The 22,076-nt window shown below is 47.0% G+C and overlaps 1 protein-coding gene across 1 annotated transcript in view; it reads right to left on the reverse strand.

The window, feature by feature from the left end:
* Positions 1-1,236: 1,236 nt before the first annotated feature.
* slc1a4 (solute carrier family 1 member 4) overlaps positions 1,237-22,076 on the reverse strand; it is a 29,694-nt gene continuing 8,854 nt past the window's right edge. The window contains exons 2-8 of the mRNA XM_043696689.2: positions 21,310-21,352; positions 20,434-20,511; positions 19,651-19,817; positions 18,578-18,811; positions 14,779-14,973; positions 8,958-9,092; positions 1,237-4,692 (exon numbers count right to left, since the gene is read on the reverse strand). Of these exons, the coding sequence (XP_043552624.2) occupies positions 4,458-4,692; positions 8,958-9,092; positions 14,779-14,973; positions 18,578-18,811; positions 19,651-19,817; positions 20,434-20,511; positions 21,310-21,352 (1,087 nt within the window). The 3' untranslated portion in view covers positions 1,237-4,457. The remainder of the gene's footprint in view (positions 4,693-8,957; positions 9,093-14,778; positions 14,974-18,577; positions 18,812-19,650; positions 19,818-20,433; positions 20,512-21,309; positions 21,353-22,076) is intronic.

The raw sequence follows: 22,076 nt of genomic DNA on the forward strand, positions 1-22,076 counted from the left end.
CAGAGACCCTGATGTCCCAGGTCCCAGTTCAAATCCCATCACAGCAGTTGGTGAAATTTGAATTCAGTGAAGAATATCCGTAATTAAGAACATACTGATAACCATGAAAACATTGTCAATTATTGGCTAAAACCCAACTGACTCACTAATGTCATGTCCTTCAGGGAAGGCAATTTGCCATCCTCACCTGGTATGGCCTACATGTGACTCCAGACCCACAGCAACGTGGTTGGCTCTCAACTGCCCCCTGGGTAATCAGGGATAGACCATGAGTGCTGGCCTAACCAGTGACATCCACATCCCGTGAATGAATTTACAAATAGTAAGTTCCTCCAAATTATGTAAAACTTTGAGGGGTCCAAAAGGATGATCCAGTCCATGCCCTTGTTGATAAATTTCTCTGTAATATCCAAAATAACGGGGACTCCCAGCCTCTCCCGAATCACTCCAACACTGATGGCCATGTCTACATGTACCAGGATCCGAAGCTCTGGAATTCCTTCCATTGTCCTCTCTGCCTCTTGGAGCAAGTTGTTGGGGGAGCTGGGGGGTGGGGGGGTCAGTGTCAGTGGGCACGTGAGAAGCTATATGGCTGCAATTAATATCGGGACATACGGCTAATGTATCCCTCCCCATATTCTGTCCCTTGTCTACATTCAAGATGCTCATTTTTGTTTCAAATTCATCCATCACCATATCCCTCCCTATCTCCATCACCTCCTCCACCAGCCCCCTACAGCCCCCTCCCTATCTCCATCACCTCCTCCACCAGCCCCCTACAGCCCCCTCCCTATCTCCATCACCTCCTCCACCAGCCCCCTACAGCCCCCTCCCTATCTCCATCACCTCCTCCACCAGCCCCCTACAGCCCCCTCCCTATCTCCATCACCTCCTCCACCAGCCCCCTACAGCTCCCTCCCTATCTCCATCACCTCCTCCACCAGCCCCCTACAGCCCCCTCCCTATCTCCATCACCTCCTCCACCAGCCCCCTACAGCCCCCTCCCTATCTCCATCACCTCCTCCACCAGCCCCCTACAGCCCCCTCCCTATCTCCGTCACTTCTTCCACCAGCCCCCTAATGCCCCCTCCCTATCTCCATCACTCCCTGCCCTGGATACAGTCTGGATATAATTCTGTTTTACCACCTAAACTTGGGAGAAGCTGAAAAGTCTGAAAAGATACAAACTCCTGCATGGCTACAGGAGAGCTTTAGTTAAAAAAAACACAAAAATGGCACATTGACAGCATTAACTTTATTCAAAGAACATTGCAATCCAGTTTGGCAAAAACTCAGTTTACGTCAATATTAGTCAGTAATTTAAATTCACAGCATTTGTAATACAGTTCTTAGCAGAATCTATGACATTATTAGATTAGACATTATCAGCAATACTTTACATCAGGACAAGATTAAATTACATCATTTAAACAAACTAGAGAAAGCTCAATCCCCACTCGTCATGGTAACAAGTGTAAACTCTCATTGTTCTTGTCACTCTGTGAAGAGTTAAGGTGATTGAATAACGTTTGGAGCTGCAGCATTATTATTACCATTATCAAAAAGAGTTGGAAATAAGGCCACTGTGTTTAGATGAAATAATCACTTGAATTCTGAAATTCTTTTCATGGGCGCACTTGTCTCCTGCTTCTTGACTTGGAGAAACAGGAAAGTGACATGATCCAGCTGCGAGTATGTTATCTCTACTGTGTGTTACTGTGTTAGATTATGCTGCTTTGGCTGGTCAGGGCTGTATTGTATTGTACAAAATTGGGCTGGGGTTGTATTGGGTTGTGTTGTGGTTGTGGTTGTGGTTGTGGTTGTGGTTGTGGTTGTGTTTGTGTTGTGTTGTATTGGGGTTGTGTTGGGATTGTGTTGGGTTGATTTGTATTGTGGTTCGGGTTGGGTTGGGTTGGGTTGGGTTGGGTTGTGGTTGTGTTGTATTGGGGCTGTGTTGGGTTGGGGTTGTATTGGGTTGTGATGTGGTTGGGTTGGGTTGGGTTGTGGTTGTGTTGTATTGGGGCTGTGTTGGGTTGGGGTTGTATTGGGTTGTGATGTGGTTGGGTTGGGTCATGTTCTGTTGTGTTGGGGTTGGGTTGGGGTTGTATTGGGTTGTGATGTGGTTGGGTTGGGTCATGTTCTGTTGTATTGGGGTTGGGTTGGGTTGGGGTTGTATTGGGTTGTGTTGTGGTTGCATTGGGGTTGGGTTGGGTCATGTTCTGCTGTATTGGGGTTGGTTGGGGTTATATTAGGTTGTGATGTGGTTGTATGGGGTTGGGTTGTTTTGAGGTTGGGTCGTGTTGCATTGTATTGGGGTTGGGTTGGGCTGGGTATGGAGTGGGATGAGGCCTTGATTTGAAGATCAGGATGGGAATTAACATGGTCCAGGCAAAGTACAGGATAAAGATATTTAGTAACATGTACAGTAAATCAAACCACCTTCTTTAAAACAAAAAGATCAGTTCAAAAGAAACTGTAATCGATTCATCTCAACTGAACATTTCTACACCATATCACAATCACGTCAGGATGCAAATCAAGTTTTGAAAAGGAAATTTTTCTCACTGTTATCCAATGACATTGAGTTACCCAGAATACAATTACTTCATTGGATAAAGTTTTGTTAAGGTTCCTCAGGATAACTGCTTTACTGTTTCATTCCCTCAGAGATTAGTTCTGACAATTCTGCAATGTGCTTTGACATGAAGTCAGCGCGGAGGTTAGTAGATACATGTACGCTGAAACCAAGTTCTATCAGGGCTCATGGAGAATGGTTATTGGATCCCGAGTTTGGAATGGACTACCCTTTTAGGAAGCTGATCTTTCAGATCATTTTCAGCGAGGTGGTGAGACTACCAATGAAATACATCCCCATGGTGATGGACGTGTACCTGGGTTAACTGCTATTGTTAATGAGGAGAATGCTAAACTGTGTTGCAAAATGTGTCTTTCAAAGCAAAACTCTCCCAGGAACATTGTGTAACAAGCTGTATGTTAGCGAACACATCACCAGCAGTGAGGTACAGTCTAGTCAGTTACTCTACAACTTCCAAAACTGTTGTCAAACGCTTGGTCAGCACATTGTCCATGCCTTTTACTCTCAGTGTTTTAATCAGGGTGTTTACAAAAGGAAATTACTTCTTTAAAAAACATTCGGAAGAATAAATTTGACAGATGAATAATTTGTGTAAAAGGTACAGTAAAGTCTCTTGGAAACAACTGCTCGTTCCTTGCTTTATATGCAGAATTTCCACCATTTAATTGCTTAGGAAACCATTCCAACTGGTCTCTGCACCTGAGACCAGAGAAACACAAAGGCAGGCCCAGGATGGAAGGCTCATCCTACTCAATGTGGTGCCAAGGAATTCTGAAAGCATGTAGACTGCTGCTTATTAAAGCAGCACCAAGTGGGTGAGGCAAAAACCCTTACCATTTTCCAATCTGTGACCATATTATCTTTCAGCTTGTGGGAATTTCTCACACACACGTCTCTGCACCTCAGCTACTGGTCAGCATGGGTTTGTTGGAGAGGTATGGTCAGGGCAGAGGAAGTAAACAGTAAGGCACAGGGTTAAGCAGGTTAAAGCAACATCTCAAAGCCCATCTGAAATGAACATTGAGAAACAGAGAAAACTCACAGTGCAGTGGGAGGCCACTTGGTCTGTCATTTTTATGATATATAAACTAATTTCATCTTCAGCTCTTGGGCCTGACACTAACTGCATATCCAAGTGGTTTTCTTTTTACAAAGAGGGGAGAGTTTCTGCCTCTATCTATATAAGCAGTAAGTTCCAGATCCCCCAGTGTCTCAGTGAAACGGTCAACTCTCCTCTCGTCCTGGTCAATCCAAATAAAGTATTGTCTCCAAGAGGGTTATGTAACAGAGACCATGAACATCAAAATATTTGCAAATCTTTTACAGCAACTGACACACTAACACATTCATTACAAGTCATACAGGATACTGTAAATGGCAACATAATACTGCCTCAGTGTGAAAACTTAGCCATTGACAACAGAACATGTGAAACCTCCTGTCTCAGCCACAACAGAAGGAAAGACTTCAAATACCCTTATCTCTTTTTCTATGAACATCTAAATAGGAAAAAGGCAACAGGACAATTAAGAAATATTAAACGTGACTGAAGTTTTTAAACATTATATGTTGTAGGAAGGCCATGGATAACTGAGATCCTGGGCGGCTCCCTCTGTTTCCATGATGTCTGAATCTAATACTCATGGAATGTTGGTTGGGGATGCTTCCTGCTCATTAATGTTGGATCTTTACTTAAATAATTGCAAAATAATTGGTTTGAAGATGACTAAGTAACTGACACCAACACTCACATTAAATAATTAGAAATCAACCATTAACACTGGAGATTATTCTTCCCACGTGAAGGTAGCTTTCAGGTGGAAAAGGGGTTTCTGAAACAGGGAGAAGTATTTTGATGCCTTCAGAGCACAGATTCCTTTGGTTCTGAATCAATGGTGTTGGCAGGAGTTGACAGCTGTTTAGTGTAAGAGACCAGGGGAGAGGTTTCTTCCTCGGAACTCGGGTTAGCTACGGCTTCAACTTTCACATCCGTCAGTTCGGGTTTCACTGGGTCCAGTTCGGAAAGGCAGGTGTAGTGAAGAATCCCTGCTCCCAGAGCATCACCCTCGACGTTGACCACAGTGCAGCTCCGGTCCCTGTTCACAGTCACAGCCATCAGTCAGTGTACAGTGTGAGGGGGGGAGGGGCTCTACAACCCTGTACCCCCTCCTCCCCATGCTTCTGTTAGGGGGGAAACTAGCTCTCGGATACTGCTCTGGGTAAGAGGTGCCCAAACCCCTGTCTCAGTGCAGAAGCTGCCAGGGCTGAGCTCAAAGATGGCATTACCCCTACCTCAGGTAAGCCTTCCAGCTAGGGGCACTGTGTAGCTGGGGAACACGGAACATTCCTCAGGAGCTGGATGAGGCCATTCAGCCTCCTCTATCATCCAATGAGATCATGGCTTTTCAGGAGAATGACAGCCCCTACTATCACCCCAACTGAGTGACCTCATCCAGCACAAACTGGGGTCTATCCAGGGCCTTGGTCAGCTCAACATTAATGTGCATTATTCAGGGGCCAATCAGAAGTGAAGACACTCTTATGTTGACCAAAGTCAAGCTGCCAATAATCTCTGAGGATCTTGGCGATTGTCCAGGATTTCCTGTGGCTTGCTGGGGTGTCAGTAACTGGAGTGACCCCACACTCGGCTGACTGTCTCAGTCACACCACAAAGCAGCAGCCTGGAGTTCCTTTTCCAGAATCTTCCTTTCCTGTACACTCTAGCGATAGTGACGGGGGTCAGCCAGCTAGACCCCACAGAATAGCAGCCTCCTGATTGGACCACACTAGCAGCCCAATCAGGGAGCCCAGGCTGATAGAAAAGGTTGAATGTCAGGGATAAAAACCAAAAACACTACAGATGCTGCTAGTCAGTTCTGAGGAAGGGTGACCGGACCCGAAACGTTAACTCTGATTTCTCTCCACAGATGCTGCCAAATCTGCTGAGCTTTTCCAGCCATTTCTGTTTCTGTTTGTGAATGTCAGGGATGTCAAGCCTCCCGAATGCCTGGCTCAGTGAGAGGCTATTGTCAAAGATTGGGCATTTTTAAATAAAGGGCAATGGGATACCTCCCTCTGAAGAATTATTTCAGAAATTAAACTGCCTTTAGCCATCACCTCACCCACTGCTTCTTAAACTGCCCCAATATCCCAATATATGGGCGACACGGTGGCTCAGTGGTTAGCACTGCTGCCTCACAGCAGCAGGGACCTGGGTTCAATTCCAGCCTCGGGTGATCGACTGGGTGGGGTTTGCACATTCTCCCCGTGTCTGTGTGGGTTTCGTCCAGGTGCTCCGGTTTCTTCCCACAGTCCAAAGATGTGCAGGTCAGGGTGGATTAATCAGGGGGGAATGTAGAATAATAGGGTAGGGGGACAGGTCTGGGTGGATTACTCTACAGAGGGTCTGTGTGGCCTGTTTCCACATTGTAGGGATTCTATGATCCCACAGTACCCTCTGGTTAACAACAGTCTACTACCCCCAGATTTTAAATGAACAATTGATCTAGTGATAATTGCCATTTGTCGGAGAGAATTCAAAAGGTCTACCACCCTTTGTGCATCAAAGAGTTTCCTCATTTCAATCCCAAAAGGTCTGGCTCAAATATTCAGCCTCAGCATTAGTCTTGGACATCCCAGTGATTGAAAGCCCCCTCCTTACACTTTCTGTCCCCTTTTTTAATCTTGAAAACTCAATTTAACCACCTCTTAACATCTACATTCTACAGAAAACAATACTGGACTGATCTCCTTGTTTAACTCTTGTGGGATAACAAGCCCACAAACCATACAAGAAACAGAACGTACTATCCCCAAAGTTCAGCTCCTAATGTCTGAGCAATGTAGGAGGAGATAATGCATAGTCAGTAAAAGGAGGGCTCCAATGTAACTCTACACTGCCATGTCTCAAATCCCTCCTTCCAAGGACAACAACCTCACCTTGCATTTATGTAGCACCTTCAAAGTAATAAAATTTGAAAGTGTACCAGAAAGAGATATTCAGGTTGGAGAAAGTTTTAAGGGATGTCTTAAAAATAAAAAGGCGAAAGTGAGGACTGCAGATGCTGGAGATTCAAGTCAAGATTAGAGTGTTGCTGGAAAAACACAGGAGGTCAGGCAACATCCAAGGAGCAGGAAAATCAACATTTCGGGCAGGAGCCCTTCATCAAGAATTTCTGATGAAGGGCTCCTGCCTGAAACGTTGATTTGCCTGCTCCTTGGATGCTGCCTGACTTGCTGTGCTTTTCCAGCAACACACTAATCTTAAAAATAAAAAGGTTTGGTTTTATTTTCTAGGGTATGTGATGTTGCTGACAAAGGGCATCATTTTGAGAAAGCTGGTAGCCTGACACATTTATTCAGAAAAATTAAGGGCGTCTATTCTTAGTGTTAATGGATCTGTGTAAATAAGGTGATAACACTGTTCACTTGTGGAACGTGTGGCAGTACTTCCTTCTCGCCCCAGGGGCTGGACGCTGCACACGTTTCACAGTTGGATGTTGGATAACTAAATTTCTGGTTTATATTGAAGACTCTTAACAAAACTCCTACTCAATAGGAAAAGAACTTGTAATTTAATAAGCTAAATATGCACGTAATAGAACAATCCTGATACACGTTCATGTATACCACACTGAGCAGGTTTGAATTTATGAAGCTCAGCCCCCTCATCTTGACAGTTCTGGAATGTGAATGTCTCATCACACTGACAAGCTAGGAAAACACGGAGGCCGAAACTGAGATAGTAAGAAAGTTGGAAGATGTTCATGTGTGAGTGGGAGAGGGGAAACATTCTTCTGTACATTACATTGACTGAAGGGTTCAAGGGCCACAGAGAGAGGGAGAGAGAGAGAGAGAGAGAGAGGACAGAAGCTGGTGGAAATGTTAACACTCTGTGGTCTGATTTGTGTATACACTTGCTTGTCATGGATTGAATGTTTGTGTGTTGTTCCCAGGAGCTCGAGATCCAGAAATGTTATGAATTTAATTTGTATTTTGGGAATCTAAGATGATTTTAAAAGAAAAAGCCATCTTGTAGGACAGTGATACTGCACATGTTAGCTGAGCGAGGTTACCTCATGACCTTTTCCACATAGTTCAGACTAGTCCCTCGTTGCGATGTAGTGTTAAAAGGGAAGGCTATCGAGCCAAAGCAATCGGCCATTTGGGACCTGGCTGGATCATGGTGTCCCACTTTGATGTGCCTGTATCTTAATTAGTCAAGCGTACACAGACCTGTCAATGAGTTTCTCTTCCTCTGCAAACTTTTGTCATTTTATTGCCACTTATCTGTTTAAGGACATGTGGCGTTTTGTAATTTTAATATCAAATTCCGTATGAAGACAGCCTGTTTGCAGCAATAAGGAGAGTAGCCTGAGAGAGCTCTGAGGGGTAAGAGCTGGCACTGTTACTCTGCTAATGGTTTTACAACCTTAACTCAAGCCTGGCGCATAGGTATCCATGTTATAGTGTAATATTAATGGTAAATAAAGATAATAATTTAAACTAAACTGCCTGTAAGAGTTTTATATTCCAGACCACCACAGAGAATGATCTCTGGGATGAACCAAGAGAGGCTTACAGGTCAAGTACATCAGGGATTCCCTGAGCCGTAACAAACAGGGACTTTAACAGTTTATTGCCCATCCCTAATTGCCCCTGAGCAAGTGGTGGTGAGTTCCTCCCCTTCCCCTTCAGTGGCACAGTCAGGTGGAGAGGTTTATGGAGGGAATTCCCCAGGTTAGGGCTTAGGCAGCTGAAGGAACATCCAGTAACAGCAAAGCCATGGGGATTAGAAACATACAAGATTCAGAATTGGAAGGGGGGGGGGGGTTAATCTCCCATGATGGGGTAGGGTGGGGAATCGAATATTGCTACAGAGCTGGGGAGACTACGTGGGAATGTGAGAACAGGGAGAAAAATTTTGAAATGAAAATGTTGCTTGGCTTGGAACAAGTGGAGTCAGCAAGCAGAGGGGTGGTGGGGGAAGGGGGCTCCTGTGAGTTAATACCCCAGGTCTGAGCGTTACAGCCCACTACCTCGGGTTTATGAACGTCTGCTACACAGTGAATGTTCCTGGGTGGCAACTTGTCTGATGGGATTAATGTGAGGCCAAGTCATGAAGCTCACTGCTCACTGAGCAGGGAATAACACATTTATCCAATTAACTCTCGAGTTTGGAAAATGTCCACATGTCAGCAATTCCAGGATATTAGTCCATCCCTACTTTCCCATCATTCCCAGGACCACATCTGAATGAAGGAAAAGTAGAGGTCCCAAACACAAGGAAACATTTAAATATTACATAAACGACTTGCTAAAAAAATGGACTGTGGCTGATAGTGAGATCTTTTATACTTACACAATCCAGTCAACGGCTAATATTAGTGAAAGGTCATTGGTGGGGAGTCCAATAGCTTCCAAGATGATGGCGATAGTCAGCACAGCTCCAGCTGGAATTCCAGCTGCTCCAACACTCGAAGCTGTAGCCGTCACTCTGTGATTACAACCAGCAGCACTTCAACAACAATCACACTCACTCACCGATCACCTCGCTGCAGTGAGTCTACAGGCAGGCCATTCTGGCCACCTACTTTGTTTCTGCCCCACTTCCATCCCCTCTTTATCTCACCCATCGCTTGATCCTTCTGCCATTTTCTCTCATGTCTACCCTGCTCCCCAAACACCATAAGCCATAGGAACAGAGTTAGGCCATTCAGCCCATCGAGCCTGGTCTGCCTTTCAATAAGGTCACTGCTAATCTGATCATCCTCAACTCCACTCCCTGCCTTTCCTCCATAACCCTCAATTCCTTTCTTGATTAAAATCCTGCCTGCCTCAGCCTTGAATATACTCAATGACCCCAGCCTCGACAGCCCTCTGCGGGAAAGAATTCCACAAATGTGGGCAGTACTGGCAAGGTGGGTAATTGTTGTCTATCTCTAGTTGCCTCATACTGAGTGGCTCTCAAAGCTATTTCAGACGGAGGTTAGGTTGGCCGTGGGTGGGGGAGCGGAGACATTTGGAGCAGGAAGCAGAGACAATGCCTTCAGTCTTCTTCCCAATATCTATTTGGTGGAACCACCTGTTTAACCAAAGTGGAGGAAAATGGATATGCAGTTGGATAATGTAGGCACAGCAGAGGGATGGAGAGAGGTGTGGTATATGTCAATGTACGTGTGGGAAGCTAACCCCGGACCTGGTGGTGTTGCTGATGGGCCACATGTAGATGAAAAATAGGCAGGGGGCATCAGATGGAGCAGGAAGAGAAACCACTGGAAGAGAGTCCCTGGTTCTGATGAATAGGACAAAAGCAAGCCGCAGGCAGCTGGAGGCCAGTGGAGTGGGGTTGGAGGACGAGGGGATGGTTATCTCTGTCACAAGCTGCAGGTCAGATTAAGATGGATGAGGAGGAATGGTTTAACCAACAGAGTTTACAAGGAATGGCAGATTCATTGATCCAAATATCCCCAACCTCTGGGATGATGCAAAAATTAATGGAGTGTGTGTAGAAATTGATTGAGTATGTAACGTCACTGCAAACACAGCCGCAGGTGAAACCCACTGGTCAGCAGGCTCTGTCCAAATTGGAAAGATTTTTTGTTTATAGAGGAACGTGTGCTGCAGCACAAACTGATGGGAAAACGGAGAGGGACTCTGCTTTTGTTGCCTGGGAACTGTCGAAGTTAGGCTGGTCTGATTCACCTATAATGCTCAGGAGAGGGATTTGCTGAATTAGCATCAGCTTCAGGTTTGATTAATGTGGAGACGCAAATAAAAAATGACAATTGATTTGTGGAGATGGAAACTGAGCAAATACTGGATCAGCTTTCAGACAAATGAGGTGCAATTATATCACATTGCTGTCTCTGATTTCATGCTGTAATCGGGGTTGAGACTCTAACCCTGCTCCTGACATAAGCAGTTTGTCACATTGTCCATCTCAATGACCACCTGCTTCCAACATTGTAAAGTAAACAAGCAGGAGGCTGGAGGAACACAGCAGCCAGGCAGCATCAGGAGCTGGAGAATTCTGGTGTTTCAGGTGTAACCCTTCTTCAGGACTGCGGGTGCGGGTAAAGGGGAGTTGCACATAAAGAGGGGGTGAGGGTTATGGATGGGGAGAGGGGCAGAGTGGTGAGGTAGTGACAAGTGGTACAGGTGGTAGGTACGTCCTGGTTGGTCGATGGGAGGAATGAATCCAGTTGGTAGCTGGAAGATCAGAGGAATGGAAGGGAGGGGGAGGGTTTGGTAAGGAAGTCGGGATGGGAAGGAAGGTTATTTGAAATTGGAGAACTCAATGTTGAGTCCTCCGGGCTGTAATCTGCCCAGGCGTAGGTGAGGTGTTGTTCCTCCAGTTTGCGGTCTGAATTACTGTGGCAATGGAGGAAGCCAAGGATGGTCATGTTGGAAAGGGAGGGGGAAAGGGAATTAAAATGGGCGGTGACTGGGAGGTCAGGTCGCTCTTTATGGGCCTTGAAACAGAAAGTGCTGGAGAAACTCAGCAAGTCTGGCAGCATCTGTGGAGACAGAAACAGAGTGAATGGCTCAAGTTCAGAAACAGAGTGAATGCCTCAGGCCAATGAAGAAACTGAAGATACCAGCTGTTCTGAAGAAGCCATGCTGTTTTCTCTCTCCACAGACAATGACATACTGGCTGAATTTCTCCAGGGCTTTGTGTTTTCATACAACAAGAATGATGTGCATTCATATATCACCTTTAACCCAAATGTTCCAAGGCACCTCTAGGGAGTCACAGAATCATAGCGTCTTAGAGATGTGCAGCATGGAAACAGACCCTTCGGTCCAACCCGTCCATGCCGACCAGATATCCCAACCCAATCTAGTCCCACCTGCCAGCACCCGGCCCATATCCCTCCAAACCCTTCCTATTCGTATACCCATCCAAATGCCTCTTAAATGTTGCAATTGTACCAGCCTCCACCACATCCTCTGACAGCTCATTCCAAACACGTACCACCCTCTGTGTGAAAAAGTTGCCCCTTAGGTCTCTTTTATTTCTTTCCCCTCTCACCCTAAACCTTTGCCCTCTAGTTCTGGACTCCCTGACCCCAGGGAAAAGACTTTGCCTCTTTACCGTATCCATGCCCCTCATAATTTTATAAACCTCTATAACCCCTCAGCTTCCAATGCTCCAGGGAAAACAGCCCCAGCCTGTTCAGCCTCTCCCTGTAGCCTCCAACCCTGGCAACATTCTTGTAAATCTTTTCTGAACCCTTTTAAGTTTCACAACATCTTTCCGATAGGAAGGAGACCAGAACCAAACGAAATATAAATTTGAGGGCATTGCAATCGCCGTTAATTTTGCAAAGCGACGGAGAGGTGGTGGGGTAGATAGGGTTGGGATGGGACATCCTGAGATTGGGGGCCAGGAAGCTGAGGGCCTAGCTACCAACGATGGAGCAATGGGAATCGTGAGATGCTCAGGTGGTCCAAACTGGAGGGGTAAAGAGTGGGAGAAGGTTACGGGTTTGGAGGAGATGACAGAGCTAGGGAGGGTAGCATTGTGGAGAGGAATGAAAACGTGATGAAATGTCTAAAATCGAGGCATTGTACCAAACAGGGAGGCAATGGAGACCAGGAGCAATAGGCAAACAGGAAGTGGTTCATGTTAAGGTACGGACAGCACAATGAATTCAGAGCAGGCTTGTTATGGATATTCCTCAGAGAGAAATAAAGGTCTTGTTTCAAAGCAAGGGCCTGTGTTCCTTTTTGGAAGTTCATTATTTCTAAGACCAGGGGATACAGCAAGTTAGAACATTGTTCTTTTATCTTTGGATTGAACAGTTCCATCATTTACTGTATCAATCTGTGATTCTCAGAGGGCCATCGTATTAAACTAGTATTGATTAGAAGTTAACTGGCAATCAAAGGGAGATGATGGCCTAATGGTATTATCACTGGCCTCTTAATCCAGAGACCCAGGTAATGTCCTGGGGATTTAGGTTCAAATCCTGCCAGGGCAGCTGGTGGAATTTGAGTTCAATTAAGAGTCTAATGATGTCATTAATGTTCACTCATTGCTGAGTGTCGGGAAATAAATCCATCTGGTAACACAACTGTCTTACATACAAATGTCATTGTTGCTGTCTTTTCATATTTGAAACTGGGATTTGAGGTTTGTCCTCATTTCCCCTGTAAACTGGTTGAATGGTAGGGTTTGGGGCTGGGTTTTGCTGCTCCTCTCCCTTGTAAAATTGCTGTTGTATACAGCTGTAAATGTTAACTGTTTTTTGTAAGCTGTTTTTTGTAATTGCTTAATAAAACATAAAAAATGGAAAAAAAAATCTATCTGGTTCACTAATGTCCTTCAGGGAAGGGAACCGCCATCCTTACCTGGCCTGGCCTACATGTGACTGCAGACCCACAGCCATGTGGTTGACTCTTTGGGGTGGACAATAAATACTGGCCTGGCCAGTGATACCGTTATGAATGATTTTTTTTTTTAAAATTCCGATGTGGATAGGTTGGGCTGCATCTTCAGGAGATTGGATGAAAGAGAGGTTATCTTATGGAAAGATTTGAGGAAGAGACTTGATGAAGAACGTTGCCACATTGGGATAAATTTTAAGACTAAAAGGTCTCCCTTTTATGTCAGAGATGCGGATGTTTCTTTCTCTGAGATGCTCATTACTCTGTGGAATTCTCTATGGAGGCTGGGTCAAAGCTGGGTTAGAGACATGAGGAGGTTCAGGGCTGTGGGAGGAGTTGGGGGAAAGGGAAGTTGAGCTGAGGTGACAGCCAGGTCAGCTCCAATCTCACTGAGTGACAGGGCAGGCTCCAGGGCCCATACAGTGACAGAGCAGGCTCCAGGGCCCATACAGTGACAGAGCAGGCTCCAGGGCTCATACAGTGACAGAGCAGGCTCCAGGGCCCATACAGTGACAGGGCAGGAGCCAGGGCCCATACAGTGACAGAGCAGGAGCCAGGGCCCATACAGTGACAGAGCAGGCACCAGGGCCCATACAGTGACAGGGCAGGAGCCAGGGCCCATACAGTGACAGGGCAGGCTCCAGGGCCCATACAGTGACAGAGCAGGCTCCAGAGCCTATACAGTGACAGGGCAGGCTCCAGGGCCCATACAGTGACAGAGCTTGCTCCAGGGCCCATACAGTGACAGGGCCGGCTCCAGGGCCCATACAGTGACAGGGCAGGAGCCAGGGCCCATACAGTGACAGAGCAGGCTCCAGGGCCCATACAGTGACAGAGCAGGCTCCAGGGCCCATACAGTGACAGGGCAGGCTCCAGGGCCCATACAGTGACAGAGCAGGCTCCAGGGCCCATACAGTGACAGGGCCGGCTTCAGGGCCCATACAGTGACAGGGCAGGAGCCAGGGCCCATACAGTGACAGAGCAGGCTCCAGGGCCCATACAGTGACAGAGCAGGCTCCAGGGCCCATACAGTGACAGGGCCGGCTCCAGGGCCCATACAGTGACAGGGCAGGCTCCAGGGCCCATACAGTGACAGGGCAGGAGCCAGGGCCCATACAGTGACAGAGCAGGCTCCAGGGCCCATACAGTGACAGGGCAGGCTCCAGGGCCCATACAGTGACTGTGCAGGAGCCAGGGCCCATACAGTGACAGAGCAGGCTCCAGGCCCATACAGTGACAGGTCAGGCAGCAGGGCCCATACAGTGACAGAGCAGGAGCTAGGGCCCATAGAGTGACAGGGTAGGCGTCAGGCCCATACAGTGACAGGGCAGGAGCCAGGGCCCATACAGTGACAGAGCAGGCTCCAGGTCCCTACAGTCACAGGGCAGGTGCCAGGGCCATACATTGACAGGGCAGGCTCCAGGGCCCATACAGTGATAGGGCCGGCCCCAGAGCCCATGCAGTGACAGGGCAGGTGCCAGGGCCCATGCAGTGACAGGGCAGGCGTCAGGCCCATACAGTGACAGAGCAGGCACCAGGGCCCATACAGTGATAGGGCCGGCCCCAGAGCCCATGCAGTGACAGGGCAGGCGTCAGGCCCATACAGTGACAGGGCAGGCTGCAGGGCCCATTCAGTGTTCGGCTTGTGTTCTTAGAGTGGGACCTGGGGAACTCCACACCAGTTTAATAGGGACATCTCTCTCCAGAGAAATTAAAGAGAGTGTGGCAGAGAGTGAGAGATCTCTGACACATAATCATAAAATAACAAAAAATGAGAACTTGATACTTACATAATGGTGAAGATCTGTCCTGCATCCAAGGTGATATCGTTCAAATTTGCAATGAAGACAGCAGCAATACTCTGAAACAAAGCAGCACCATCCATGTTGACTGTAGCTCCAATGGGGAGAACAAACCGAGAGATCCTCTTATCGATTCCATTGTTTTCTTCCACACACTTGATCATTGAAGGTAGAGTGGCTGAACTGCAATGTACGATAAGGAGAGAGAGTCAAACGTGCACCTTCCAAATCAGGGCACTCTATTAGACACAGCATGGTACCCGTATGGCTCAGGATCTGGCCTCAGCAATTCCACTTTGTAACAACTTGCATTTATAGAGTGCCTTCAAGCAGTAGAAGGTCACAAGTCACTGGAGCAATTATTCAATAAAGACTTCACTCCAAATTACATTTTAGGGAACAACTTGGTCAGAGTTTTGCAGGGACTCTTACTGGGAAAGAATGTGAGAGAGAGAGAGAGAGAGATAAAGAGAGATACAGAGGAAAGAGAAAGTGAGGGTTGGGGGAGACCTTTCTTCTGGTTTTTACCTCCAGGGCTGGGGGCAGTGATCTCTAACTCTGATCAATCAGGGCTGAAATGATCCTGGCTCCAACTTCCAAACAAAATCACCCAGAAAGTGAGACCCTTCTCCTGGTATGAACCACCTGAGGACCATTAACAAAAGGAGAGTCCTTAATAAATCCAATGGAGAATTCAGAAGAAACCTCTTCCCCCTCCTCCAGAGAATGGGGAGAATGTGAACATGGCTCCCAGAGAGAGGTGTAAAGGTATACTGTATACTGCAGATATATTTAACATGAGGCTGGAATGAGCACATGAGGGACAGAGGAAGAGGGGTTTATGTTGCCATGGTTATAATGTAGGGTGGGAGCAGGATGACGTGCATCTTAAACATGGCCAAAGACCAGTTGAACAAATGTCTGGTTTCTGTAACATGGTCTTTCTTTTCTACAGCCCCTGTTTCAGAGCTTGCTCTGTGCACACTCCTGGTTTGTCATTGCCTTAAGCAGAGGAGCTGACCAGGAGACTCTCTGTCCCTCCTGCCATCTATCATTGGCCGATAGGATAGATCGACAGGCTGACATCATCTTGTTTGGCCAGGTTACAAACACACCCTCCACTGCTGACCAGAGTTGGAGTTGGACTCGAACCTGGAGCTGTGTCCCACAGCTAACAAAGACTGATTCGATTGCCGTCCTTTCATTTTGCCCGGAGGTATGGAGCAGGAGTTGGAATCCCTGCAGAGAACTCAGGAAACTGGGCAGAACAGAAACATTTTACTGAGAACACAGTACTCTGCCAACATTGGCACCAATCCCAAATGTCAGGGAGGAGCCTGGCAGGGTGAGCTAAGATGGTTCAATGCCAAGCAGTCTTTTGGTTTAATCTCCCTCTCCTTGGAGACAGCAGTGTGGTGTGCTGACCAGTTTCGGGGTAATTAAGAGGCAGCCCTGGTGGTGTGGTCCCATACAGACCAGGCCTTAAAGGGAGGTTGAATTTTAACAATGGTCAAACTATTTTACAGTTGAGGTTAAAATACAGGGTTTGATTATATTCCAGATATTCTTTTAACCTGAAATCAAGTCTCAAAACTACACTGCTGAGATTTGAACTCATGACGGGGAATTATTCGTCCAGCTTCAACATTATTAACGCTGTATGAGAGCCGCTCCATTGTTCTGTTCCTTTCGATTTGTTCACTCTCACCTTAACTTGCAGGTTTCCCCATCTCCCTTTCCAACACAGCCCCTCCCACTCATTGATCCAATTACTCCCCCCTTCCTGCCCCCACCTCCTAACCCTCTTTGCCCTGAGCACGAACTCCCCATGAGCAGCACGATGGAGATGAACAAATTGTATTACACTGGAGCAGGCAAGTGGGACTCGTTTAGTTTGGGATTATGGTTGGCATGGACTGGTTGGGTTGAAGGGTCTGTTTCTGTGCTGTATGACTCTATTCCCTCTTTACTGTTCACACCAACAACAATGAACACGGACTCTTCTACTGCAGGGTTTTCTCTGACATCCTTTTAATTGTAACCTTTTATCCCAAAGCCATCGGGGCTAAGCAAATATTTCGGAATCTTTAGGTGATGGCAAAGCAAATACTCCATTAGCAGAGTGTCCATTAACATGTCAGTTCTATCATTTACCTTCCTAATGGCAGCACAAATCTGGGAAATATTAACAGATGTCCTGCTAAAAGCAACTCTGCAAAGCCCTTCACTATTAGCTTACAATGTGCTGACTATGTTAACAGGTGACAGCGATTCCCACGTAACACAAAATAATAACAGCACAAAAACAAACACTAAAAACCGCAGATGCTGGAAATCAGAAACAGAATGAGAAAGTCCTGGAGAAACTCAGCAGGCCTGGCAGCATCTGTGGAGAGAGAGCAGAGTTACATTTTGAGTCCAGTGACTCTTCAGAACCAAAACTCTGCTCTCTCTCTCTGCCGATGCTGCTGGCCAGAGTAAACAACAGTTTGCCACAGGACAGTCCACTCACAGAACTTCCCCCGAGGAAAGGTTTTGGTCAAGTTCCCTACTTGTAAAATTCCAAAGATGGAAAAGTCTAGTTATTCCTGAAAATTAAAATCTCTTCAAATCTGAAACAGAACACTTCATTGCTTATGTCTGTCACTCTCCATCACTCAAACCTCCACTCACATGATCATCGTCTCGACAATTCCCACCTGCCTGGGTGAGTGCAGTTCCAACAACGCCATCCAGGGCAGAGCAGTCTACTTGATTGGCACCATATCCACAAACACCCCATCCCTCCACCACCAACGCTCAGTGACAACAGTGTGCCCGAACGACAAAATGCACTGCAGAAATTCACCAAAGATCCTCAGACAGCATCTTCCAAATCCACGACCACTTCCATCCAGAAGACCAAGGGGCAGCGGATACATGGGAACACCACCCCCATGCAAGTTCCCCTTCAGAACACTCACCATCCTGAACTTGGAAATATATCACTGTTGATTCGCTGGATCAAACTCCTGGAATTCCCTCCCTAAGGGCACTGTGGATCAACCCACAGCACACGGACTGCAGTGGTTCAAGAAGGCAGCTCACCCCCACCTTCTCAAAAGTACCTAAGGATGGGCAATAAATACTGGGCCCAGCCAGTGACCCACATGTTCCAAATGGAAACTATAAATTGATTGTCAAATAGTCTCATGGTCAATCTTCCCTTCTCAATATTCCATGCCCTCTAGCCAATCCAGAATTCGATAGCTCTCTTCTGAGGAAAATGTTACAACCTTATTCTTCCTTATTGACCTGCATGAGATCACTATTCTCTAGAGGTTTGACTGCTCCCATCACCAAGTGGTTCCAGGTACCATCCACACAGATTTCCCAGAATGCAACCCCCCCATGCTCCAGCTCTGATTTTCTCTTTCATGTTACGGGCTGATTGTCCACCAGTGATCCCCTGATCTCTGGAACTCTCCCAATGACTACTTTGTTTCCATGCTTCACTCCCAGTCTGTGAAAGCCCTTTAAAAATCAATTCCTTTGAGCAGGTGGTTGTTTGATTCCCTTAATGACACGGCTATCCATGGGAGGAGAGATTGAGTGGAATGAGACTGAACCCCCTGGAATATAAAGCAATGTTAAGATCCCAGCTCTTTGACCAATCTGATGACTAGTCTTCTGTTTGGGAACTGCAGCCACGTGATGATCTCACCAACCATAAGGAAAAATATGTAACCCCCACCCTCATGCCACCCCTCTCGAAGTGACATTGACGAGAAAACAGTGAGTGACAGACCTGGAGCATGTTCCGAAAGCTGTGGTTAACGGAGTTATAATGCCCAACAGAAACTTGTACGGGTTTCTGCGAGTGAACAGCAAATAGATCAAGGGCAGTATGATCCCTCCGTGAATGAAATGGCCCAGTATAGAAGCAAGGACGTATTTCCCCAAACCGGTTACTAGCAAAACCACATCCTCCATCTCCACGATTCTGCTGGCAACCAGGAACAGGATTCCAACCGGGGCGTACCTGTTTCAAACAAGATGGATAGTCAGCATCAGGGAGACATCCCGGGGCTCAGTCAAACACACAATGGTGGGTGGGGAGCAGAGAGGTGAGGGGTTGGGGGGCTGTGTGGGAGCATGGGTGAGGGGGCGGGAGGAGGGCATGGTTTAGGGGTGCAGTGTGGGGTAGGGGTGAGGGGGAGAACATGGTTGGGGAGCAGTGAGGGGTTGGGTGAGAGTGGTGAGGATGAAGGGGTGAAGGTATGGGGTGGTGAGGGTTTGGGTGAGAGGATGGGGGGATCAGGCGTGAGTGTGAAGGGGTGGCATGTAATGGAGGGTAGTGAGTTAGGGTGAGGGGGTGAGGGAAGTAAGTGTGGGGGAAAAGGGGGAGGGTGTTGGGAAGGTGAAGGAGATGGGGTGGGGTGAGATTAAGGGGTGGAGGATGAGGGAGGTGAGTGCGAGGGAGTGAGGGAGGTGAGTGTGAAGGGAGGGAGTATGATGGCTGGGGTGTGGAGGAGGAGGGGAGAATGAGTGGGGGATGAGGAAGGGGAGGATGAGTTGGGGCATGGGGGAGGGGGTGAGAGGGGGAGGATAGATTGAGGTGAGGGGTTTTAGGGGTGGGAGATGAGGGAGGTGAGTGTGAAGGGAAGGAGAGGTTTGGTGGCGTGTGGGAGGATAAGTGAGTTGGAGGGGAGGGGGTGAGGGGGAGGATGGGTGGGGGTGTGGGGGGTATTGGTGGGGGTGAGGATGGGTGGGGGTGTGTGGGGATGTTAGCAGGGTGTGTTGGGTGGGGGGGGGAGTGATGGCAGTAGCAGCAACCCATTCAGGAAGGGTCTGTGAGCGAGCTCCTTGCTGAACCCTCACCACATTATCCATGAGACCAGGATCATGGTGGCATCATTGAAACTGCTGAAGAACTGAATCAGCTGCTCTCCGTCACGGCCCAGCTTCCGGAGAGCAATCCCAAAGGTCATCGCAAACAGGATCAGTCCCAGGATGTTCATCCCCTCCACCTCGGTGCCAACTGGAACCTGGAATCCCAGACAGAAAACGTAGGCCACAGGATCAGAGACAACCAAAGCAAGACTATCCACCCTGACTGAGCTCTCACACAAACAGGGTCATGCTGAAACTGACTCATTCCTGCCCCAGGGGGTCAATGGCTGTGTTTGCTTTTCAAAGATTACCCCCCCCCACCCCACCCCACCCAAACTCCACCCAACCCCCCATGCTGGTCTGCACAACCCCCTCCCACTCTGGTCTCCCCCCACCCTCCCCCAGCCAACCTCCTTTCATCAGACAGGGAGCAGCTTTTGCTCTTGGATAAGACATGCATTCACCCAGTTGACAGGAATGTCCGGGATTGACATGAGAAAGTATTTCTCTAACGGAGGTGGTGAATTACTGCGATCTGCATCATGACAGAAACAGATTCAATGATCACTTTCAAATGTGAGTCAGAGAAAGCAGTGGAAGGTGAAAACCTGAGATCACACAGATCTCCTGTTATTACCTCCTCCAGTTCCCCACCATCTCCCCCTGCGGTTGGGTTTGGAGGTGTGTGCTTGACTGTGTACCTCTGCAAATAAATATTTATAAGAACAAACTCCAGAGCTCTCTTGGCAACCAGAGTTGAACATCTCTTACCTTTTCGAGGGTTGTGTTTCTGGATGTTACGTTTTCACCCGGGGCTGCAGTCAGTACCCATTTATAATCTGTGGCATACTGAGAAAGGAAGCTTGTGTTAGACCCTGCCATGGTTCGTCAATCATAACAAATACCTGCACATCAAGTGTGATTCACCAACAACACCAGCACACTGAGCTGTGTAACTCCACTAAAGGCAAATATAATTGGCCACTTCTGGAGCCTGTCACCATGAGGTCACCTTTCACTATGTCCCCTGGCTTTTCCCCAGTCTCCGTTCCTGAGGATAGGGTCGGGCACTGCCATTGGCTGGTGCAGGTTTATGGGTAATGCATTGTAGTGTTCACCATGGCCGTCTGCAGGGGTAGCTGAGAAGGCCATTCTCCCCCTCTTACCACCTGCTGTACAGCCACCTGGAAGGATTTACTGTTGACAACCAATCAGCACAGCCGGAAAATTCTTGGATTGGGACCTGTAACCTGGAACTTCCAGCCTAGAGACAGGGCCATTACTGCCAGCAGTCTTCCTGTCCTTTTAGCAGCAATGTGTATTGTGTTGCACCAGGAATGTCAAAGTTCTCACTTGTTCACTATTTGGGAGTTTAAAGATTATCACCACAATTTAATTCACACAAGCAAAGGAAGCGTTTCCCAAATGTTATTTTGAATATGGATCTTTTCCCAACCTTTGATGGACGCTGAGCAACTGGTATTAATAAATGTGCCCTGGTGACAAATGGCAGTGAGATATAGTGTTTGGTTGGTGCAGTAGGGAGAACAAGAGCAGGCATAGAAAGCACAGCATCTGCTTCAGCCGTTAACCAATGTCCCTGTCAGACCCTGATTAGTTTGAAGGTTTTAAAGGAGTAATTCTCACCGAGCGGAAAGCTGCAGCAACAAGATTTGAAGGAATCAGATTCCTGCAACAAACAAAAAGAAACAACAATTTCACAGCAAATCCAATCCAATCATTACTCATCAAACCGTCTGCAGCGAAAAGAAATAAACAGTAGCCTCCTTTTAGGCAACAACCAGGATCTGGAACAAAATCAGAAATTGCTGTAAAAACTCAGCAGGTCTGGCCACATGTGTGGAAAGAAAGCAGAGTTAACATTTCGGGTCCCAGTGATTTTATTCTGAGACAACCCAAGTGTCAGAAAGTTGCAGCAAACGTTTCTGTGAAATAGATTACGTGAGGTTAGTTTTGAAGCACATTATTCTGGCTGCAATCTCCAGACGCAGCTCCTCGGTAAACTTGTAACTATAACAGAATGTTTCTTCACAAAAACACACTTTATTCATGAGTTATCTGTAAGTACATTCCAAAACAGTTCAAGTCAGATGTTACAGAAAATACAATGAAAATATTGAATTTCTCATTTCAGCATTGCACAAATTAGAGGCCTTCATCCAAATGCAAAATCAGAACATTTCCTAAAGGTGACCAGAAACTATTTACATTTCATTACAAGCCACAAGGGGGTTTGATAAGTTAAATAGCCTTCAGAATATCATGGCCGAAAGTATGATATAACTGACCATGCATTGGTGGGCTATTGGCTATCTGGATGTGTAGTCACTGTTAAAGTTAATTAGTTCATTTAGAAGCCAAAAAAAAAGCAGATACTGCTGGAGAAACTCTGC

The sequence above is a fragment of the Chiloscyllium plagiosum genome, unplaced genomic scaffold (assembly GCF_037043375.1).
Source record: "Chiloscyllium plagiosum isolate Xiang-an unplaced genomic scaffold, Cpla_swu_hap1 HiC_scaffold_10, whole genome shotgun sequence".
In the NCBI taxonomy this organism is placed as follows: domain Eukaryota; kingdom Metazoa; phylum Chordata; class Chondrichthyes; order Orectolobiformes; family Hemiscylliidae; genus Chiloscyllium; species Chiloscyllium plagiosum.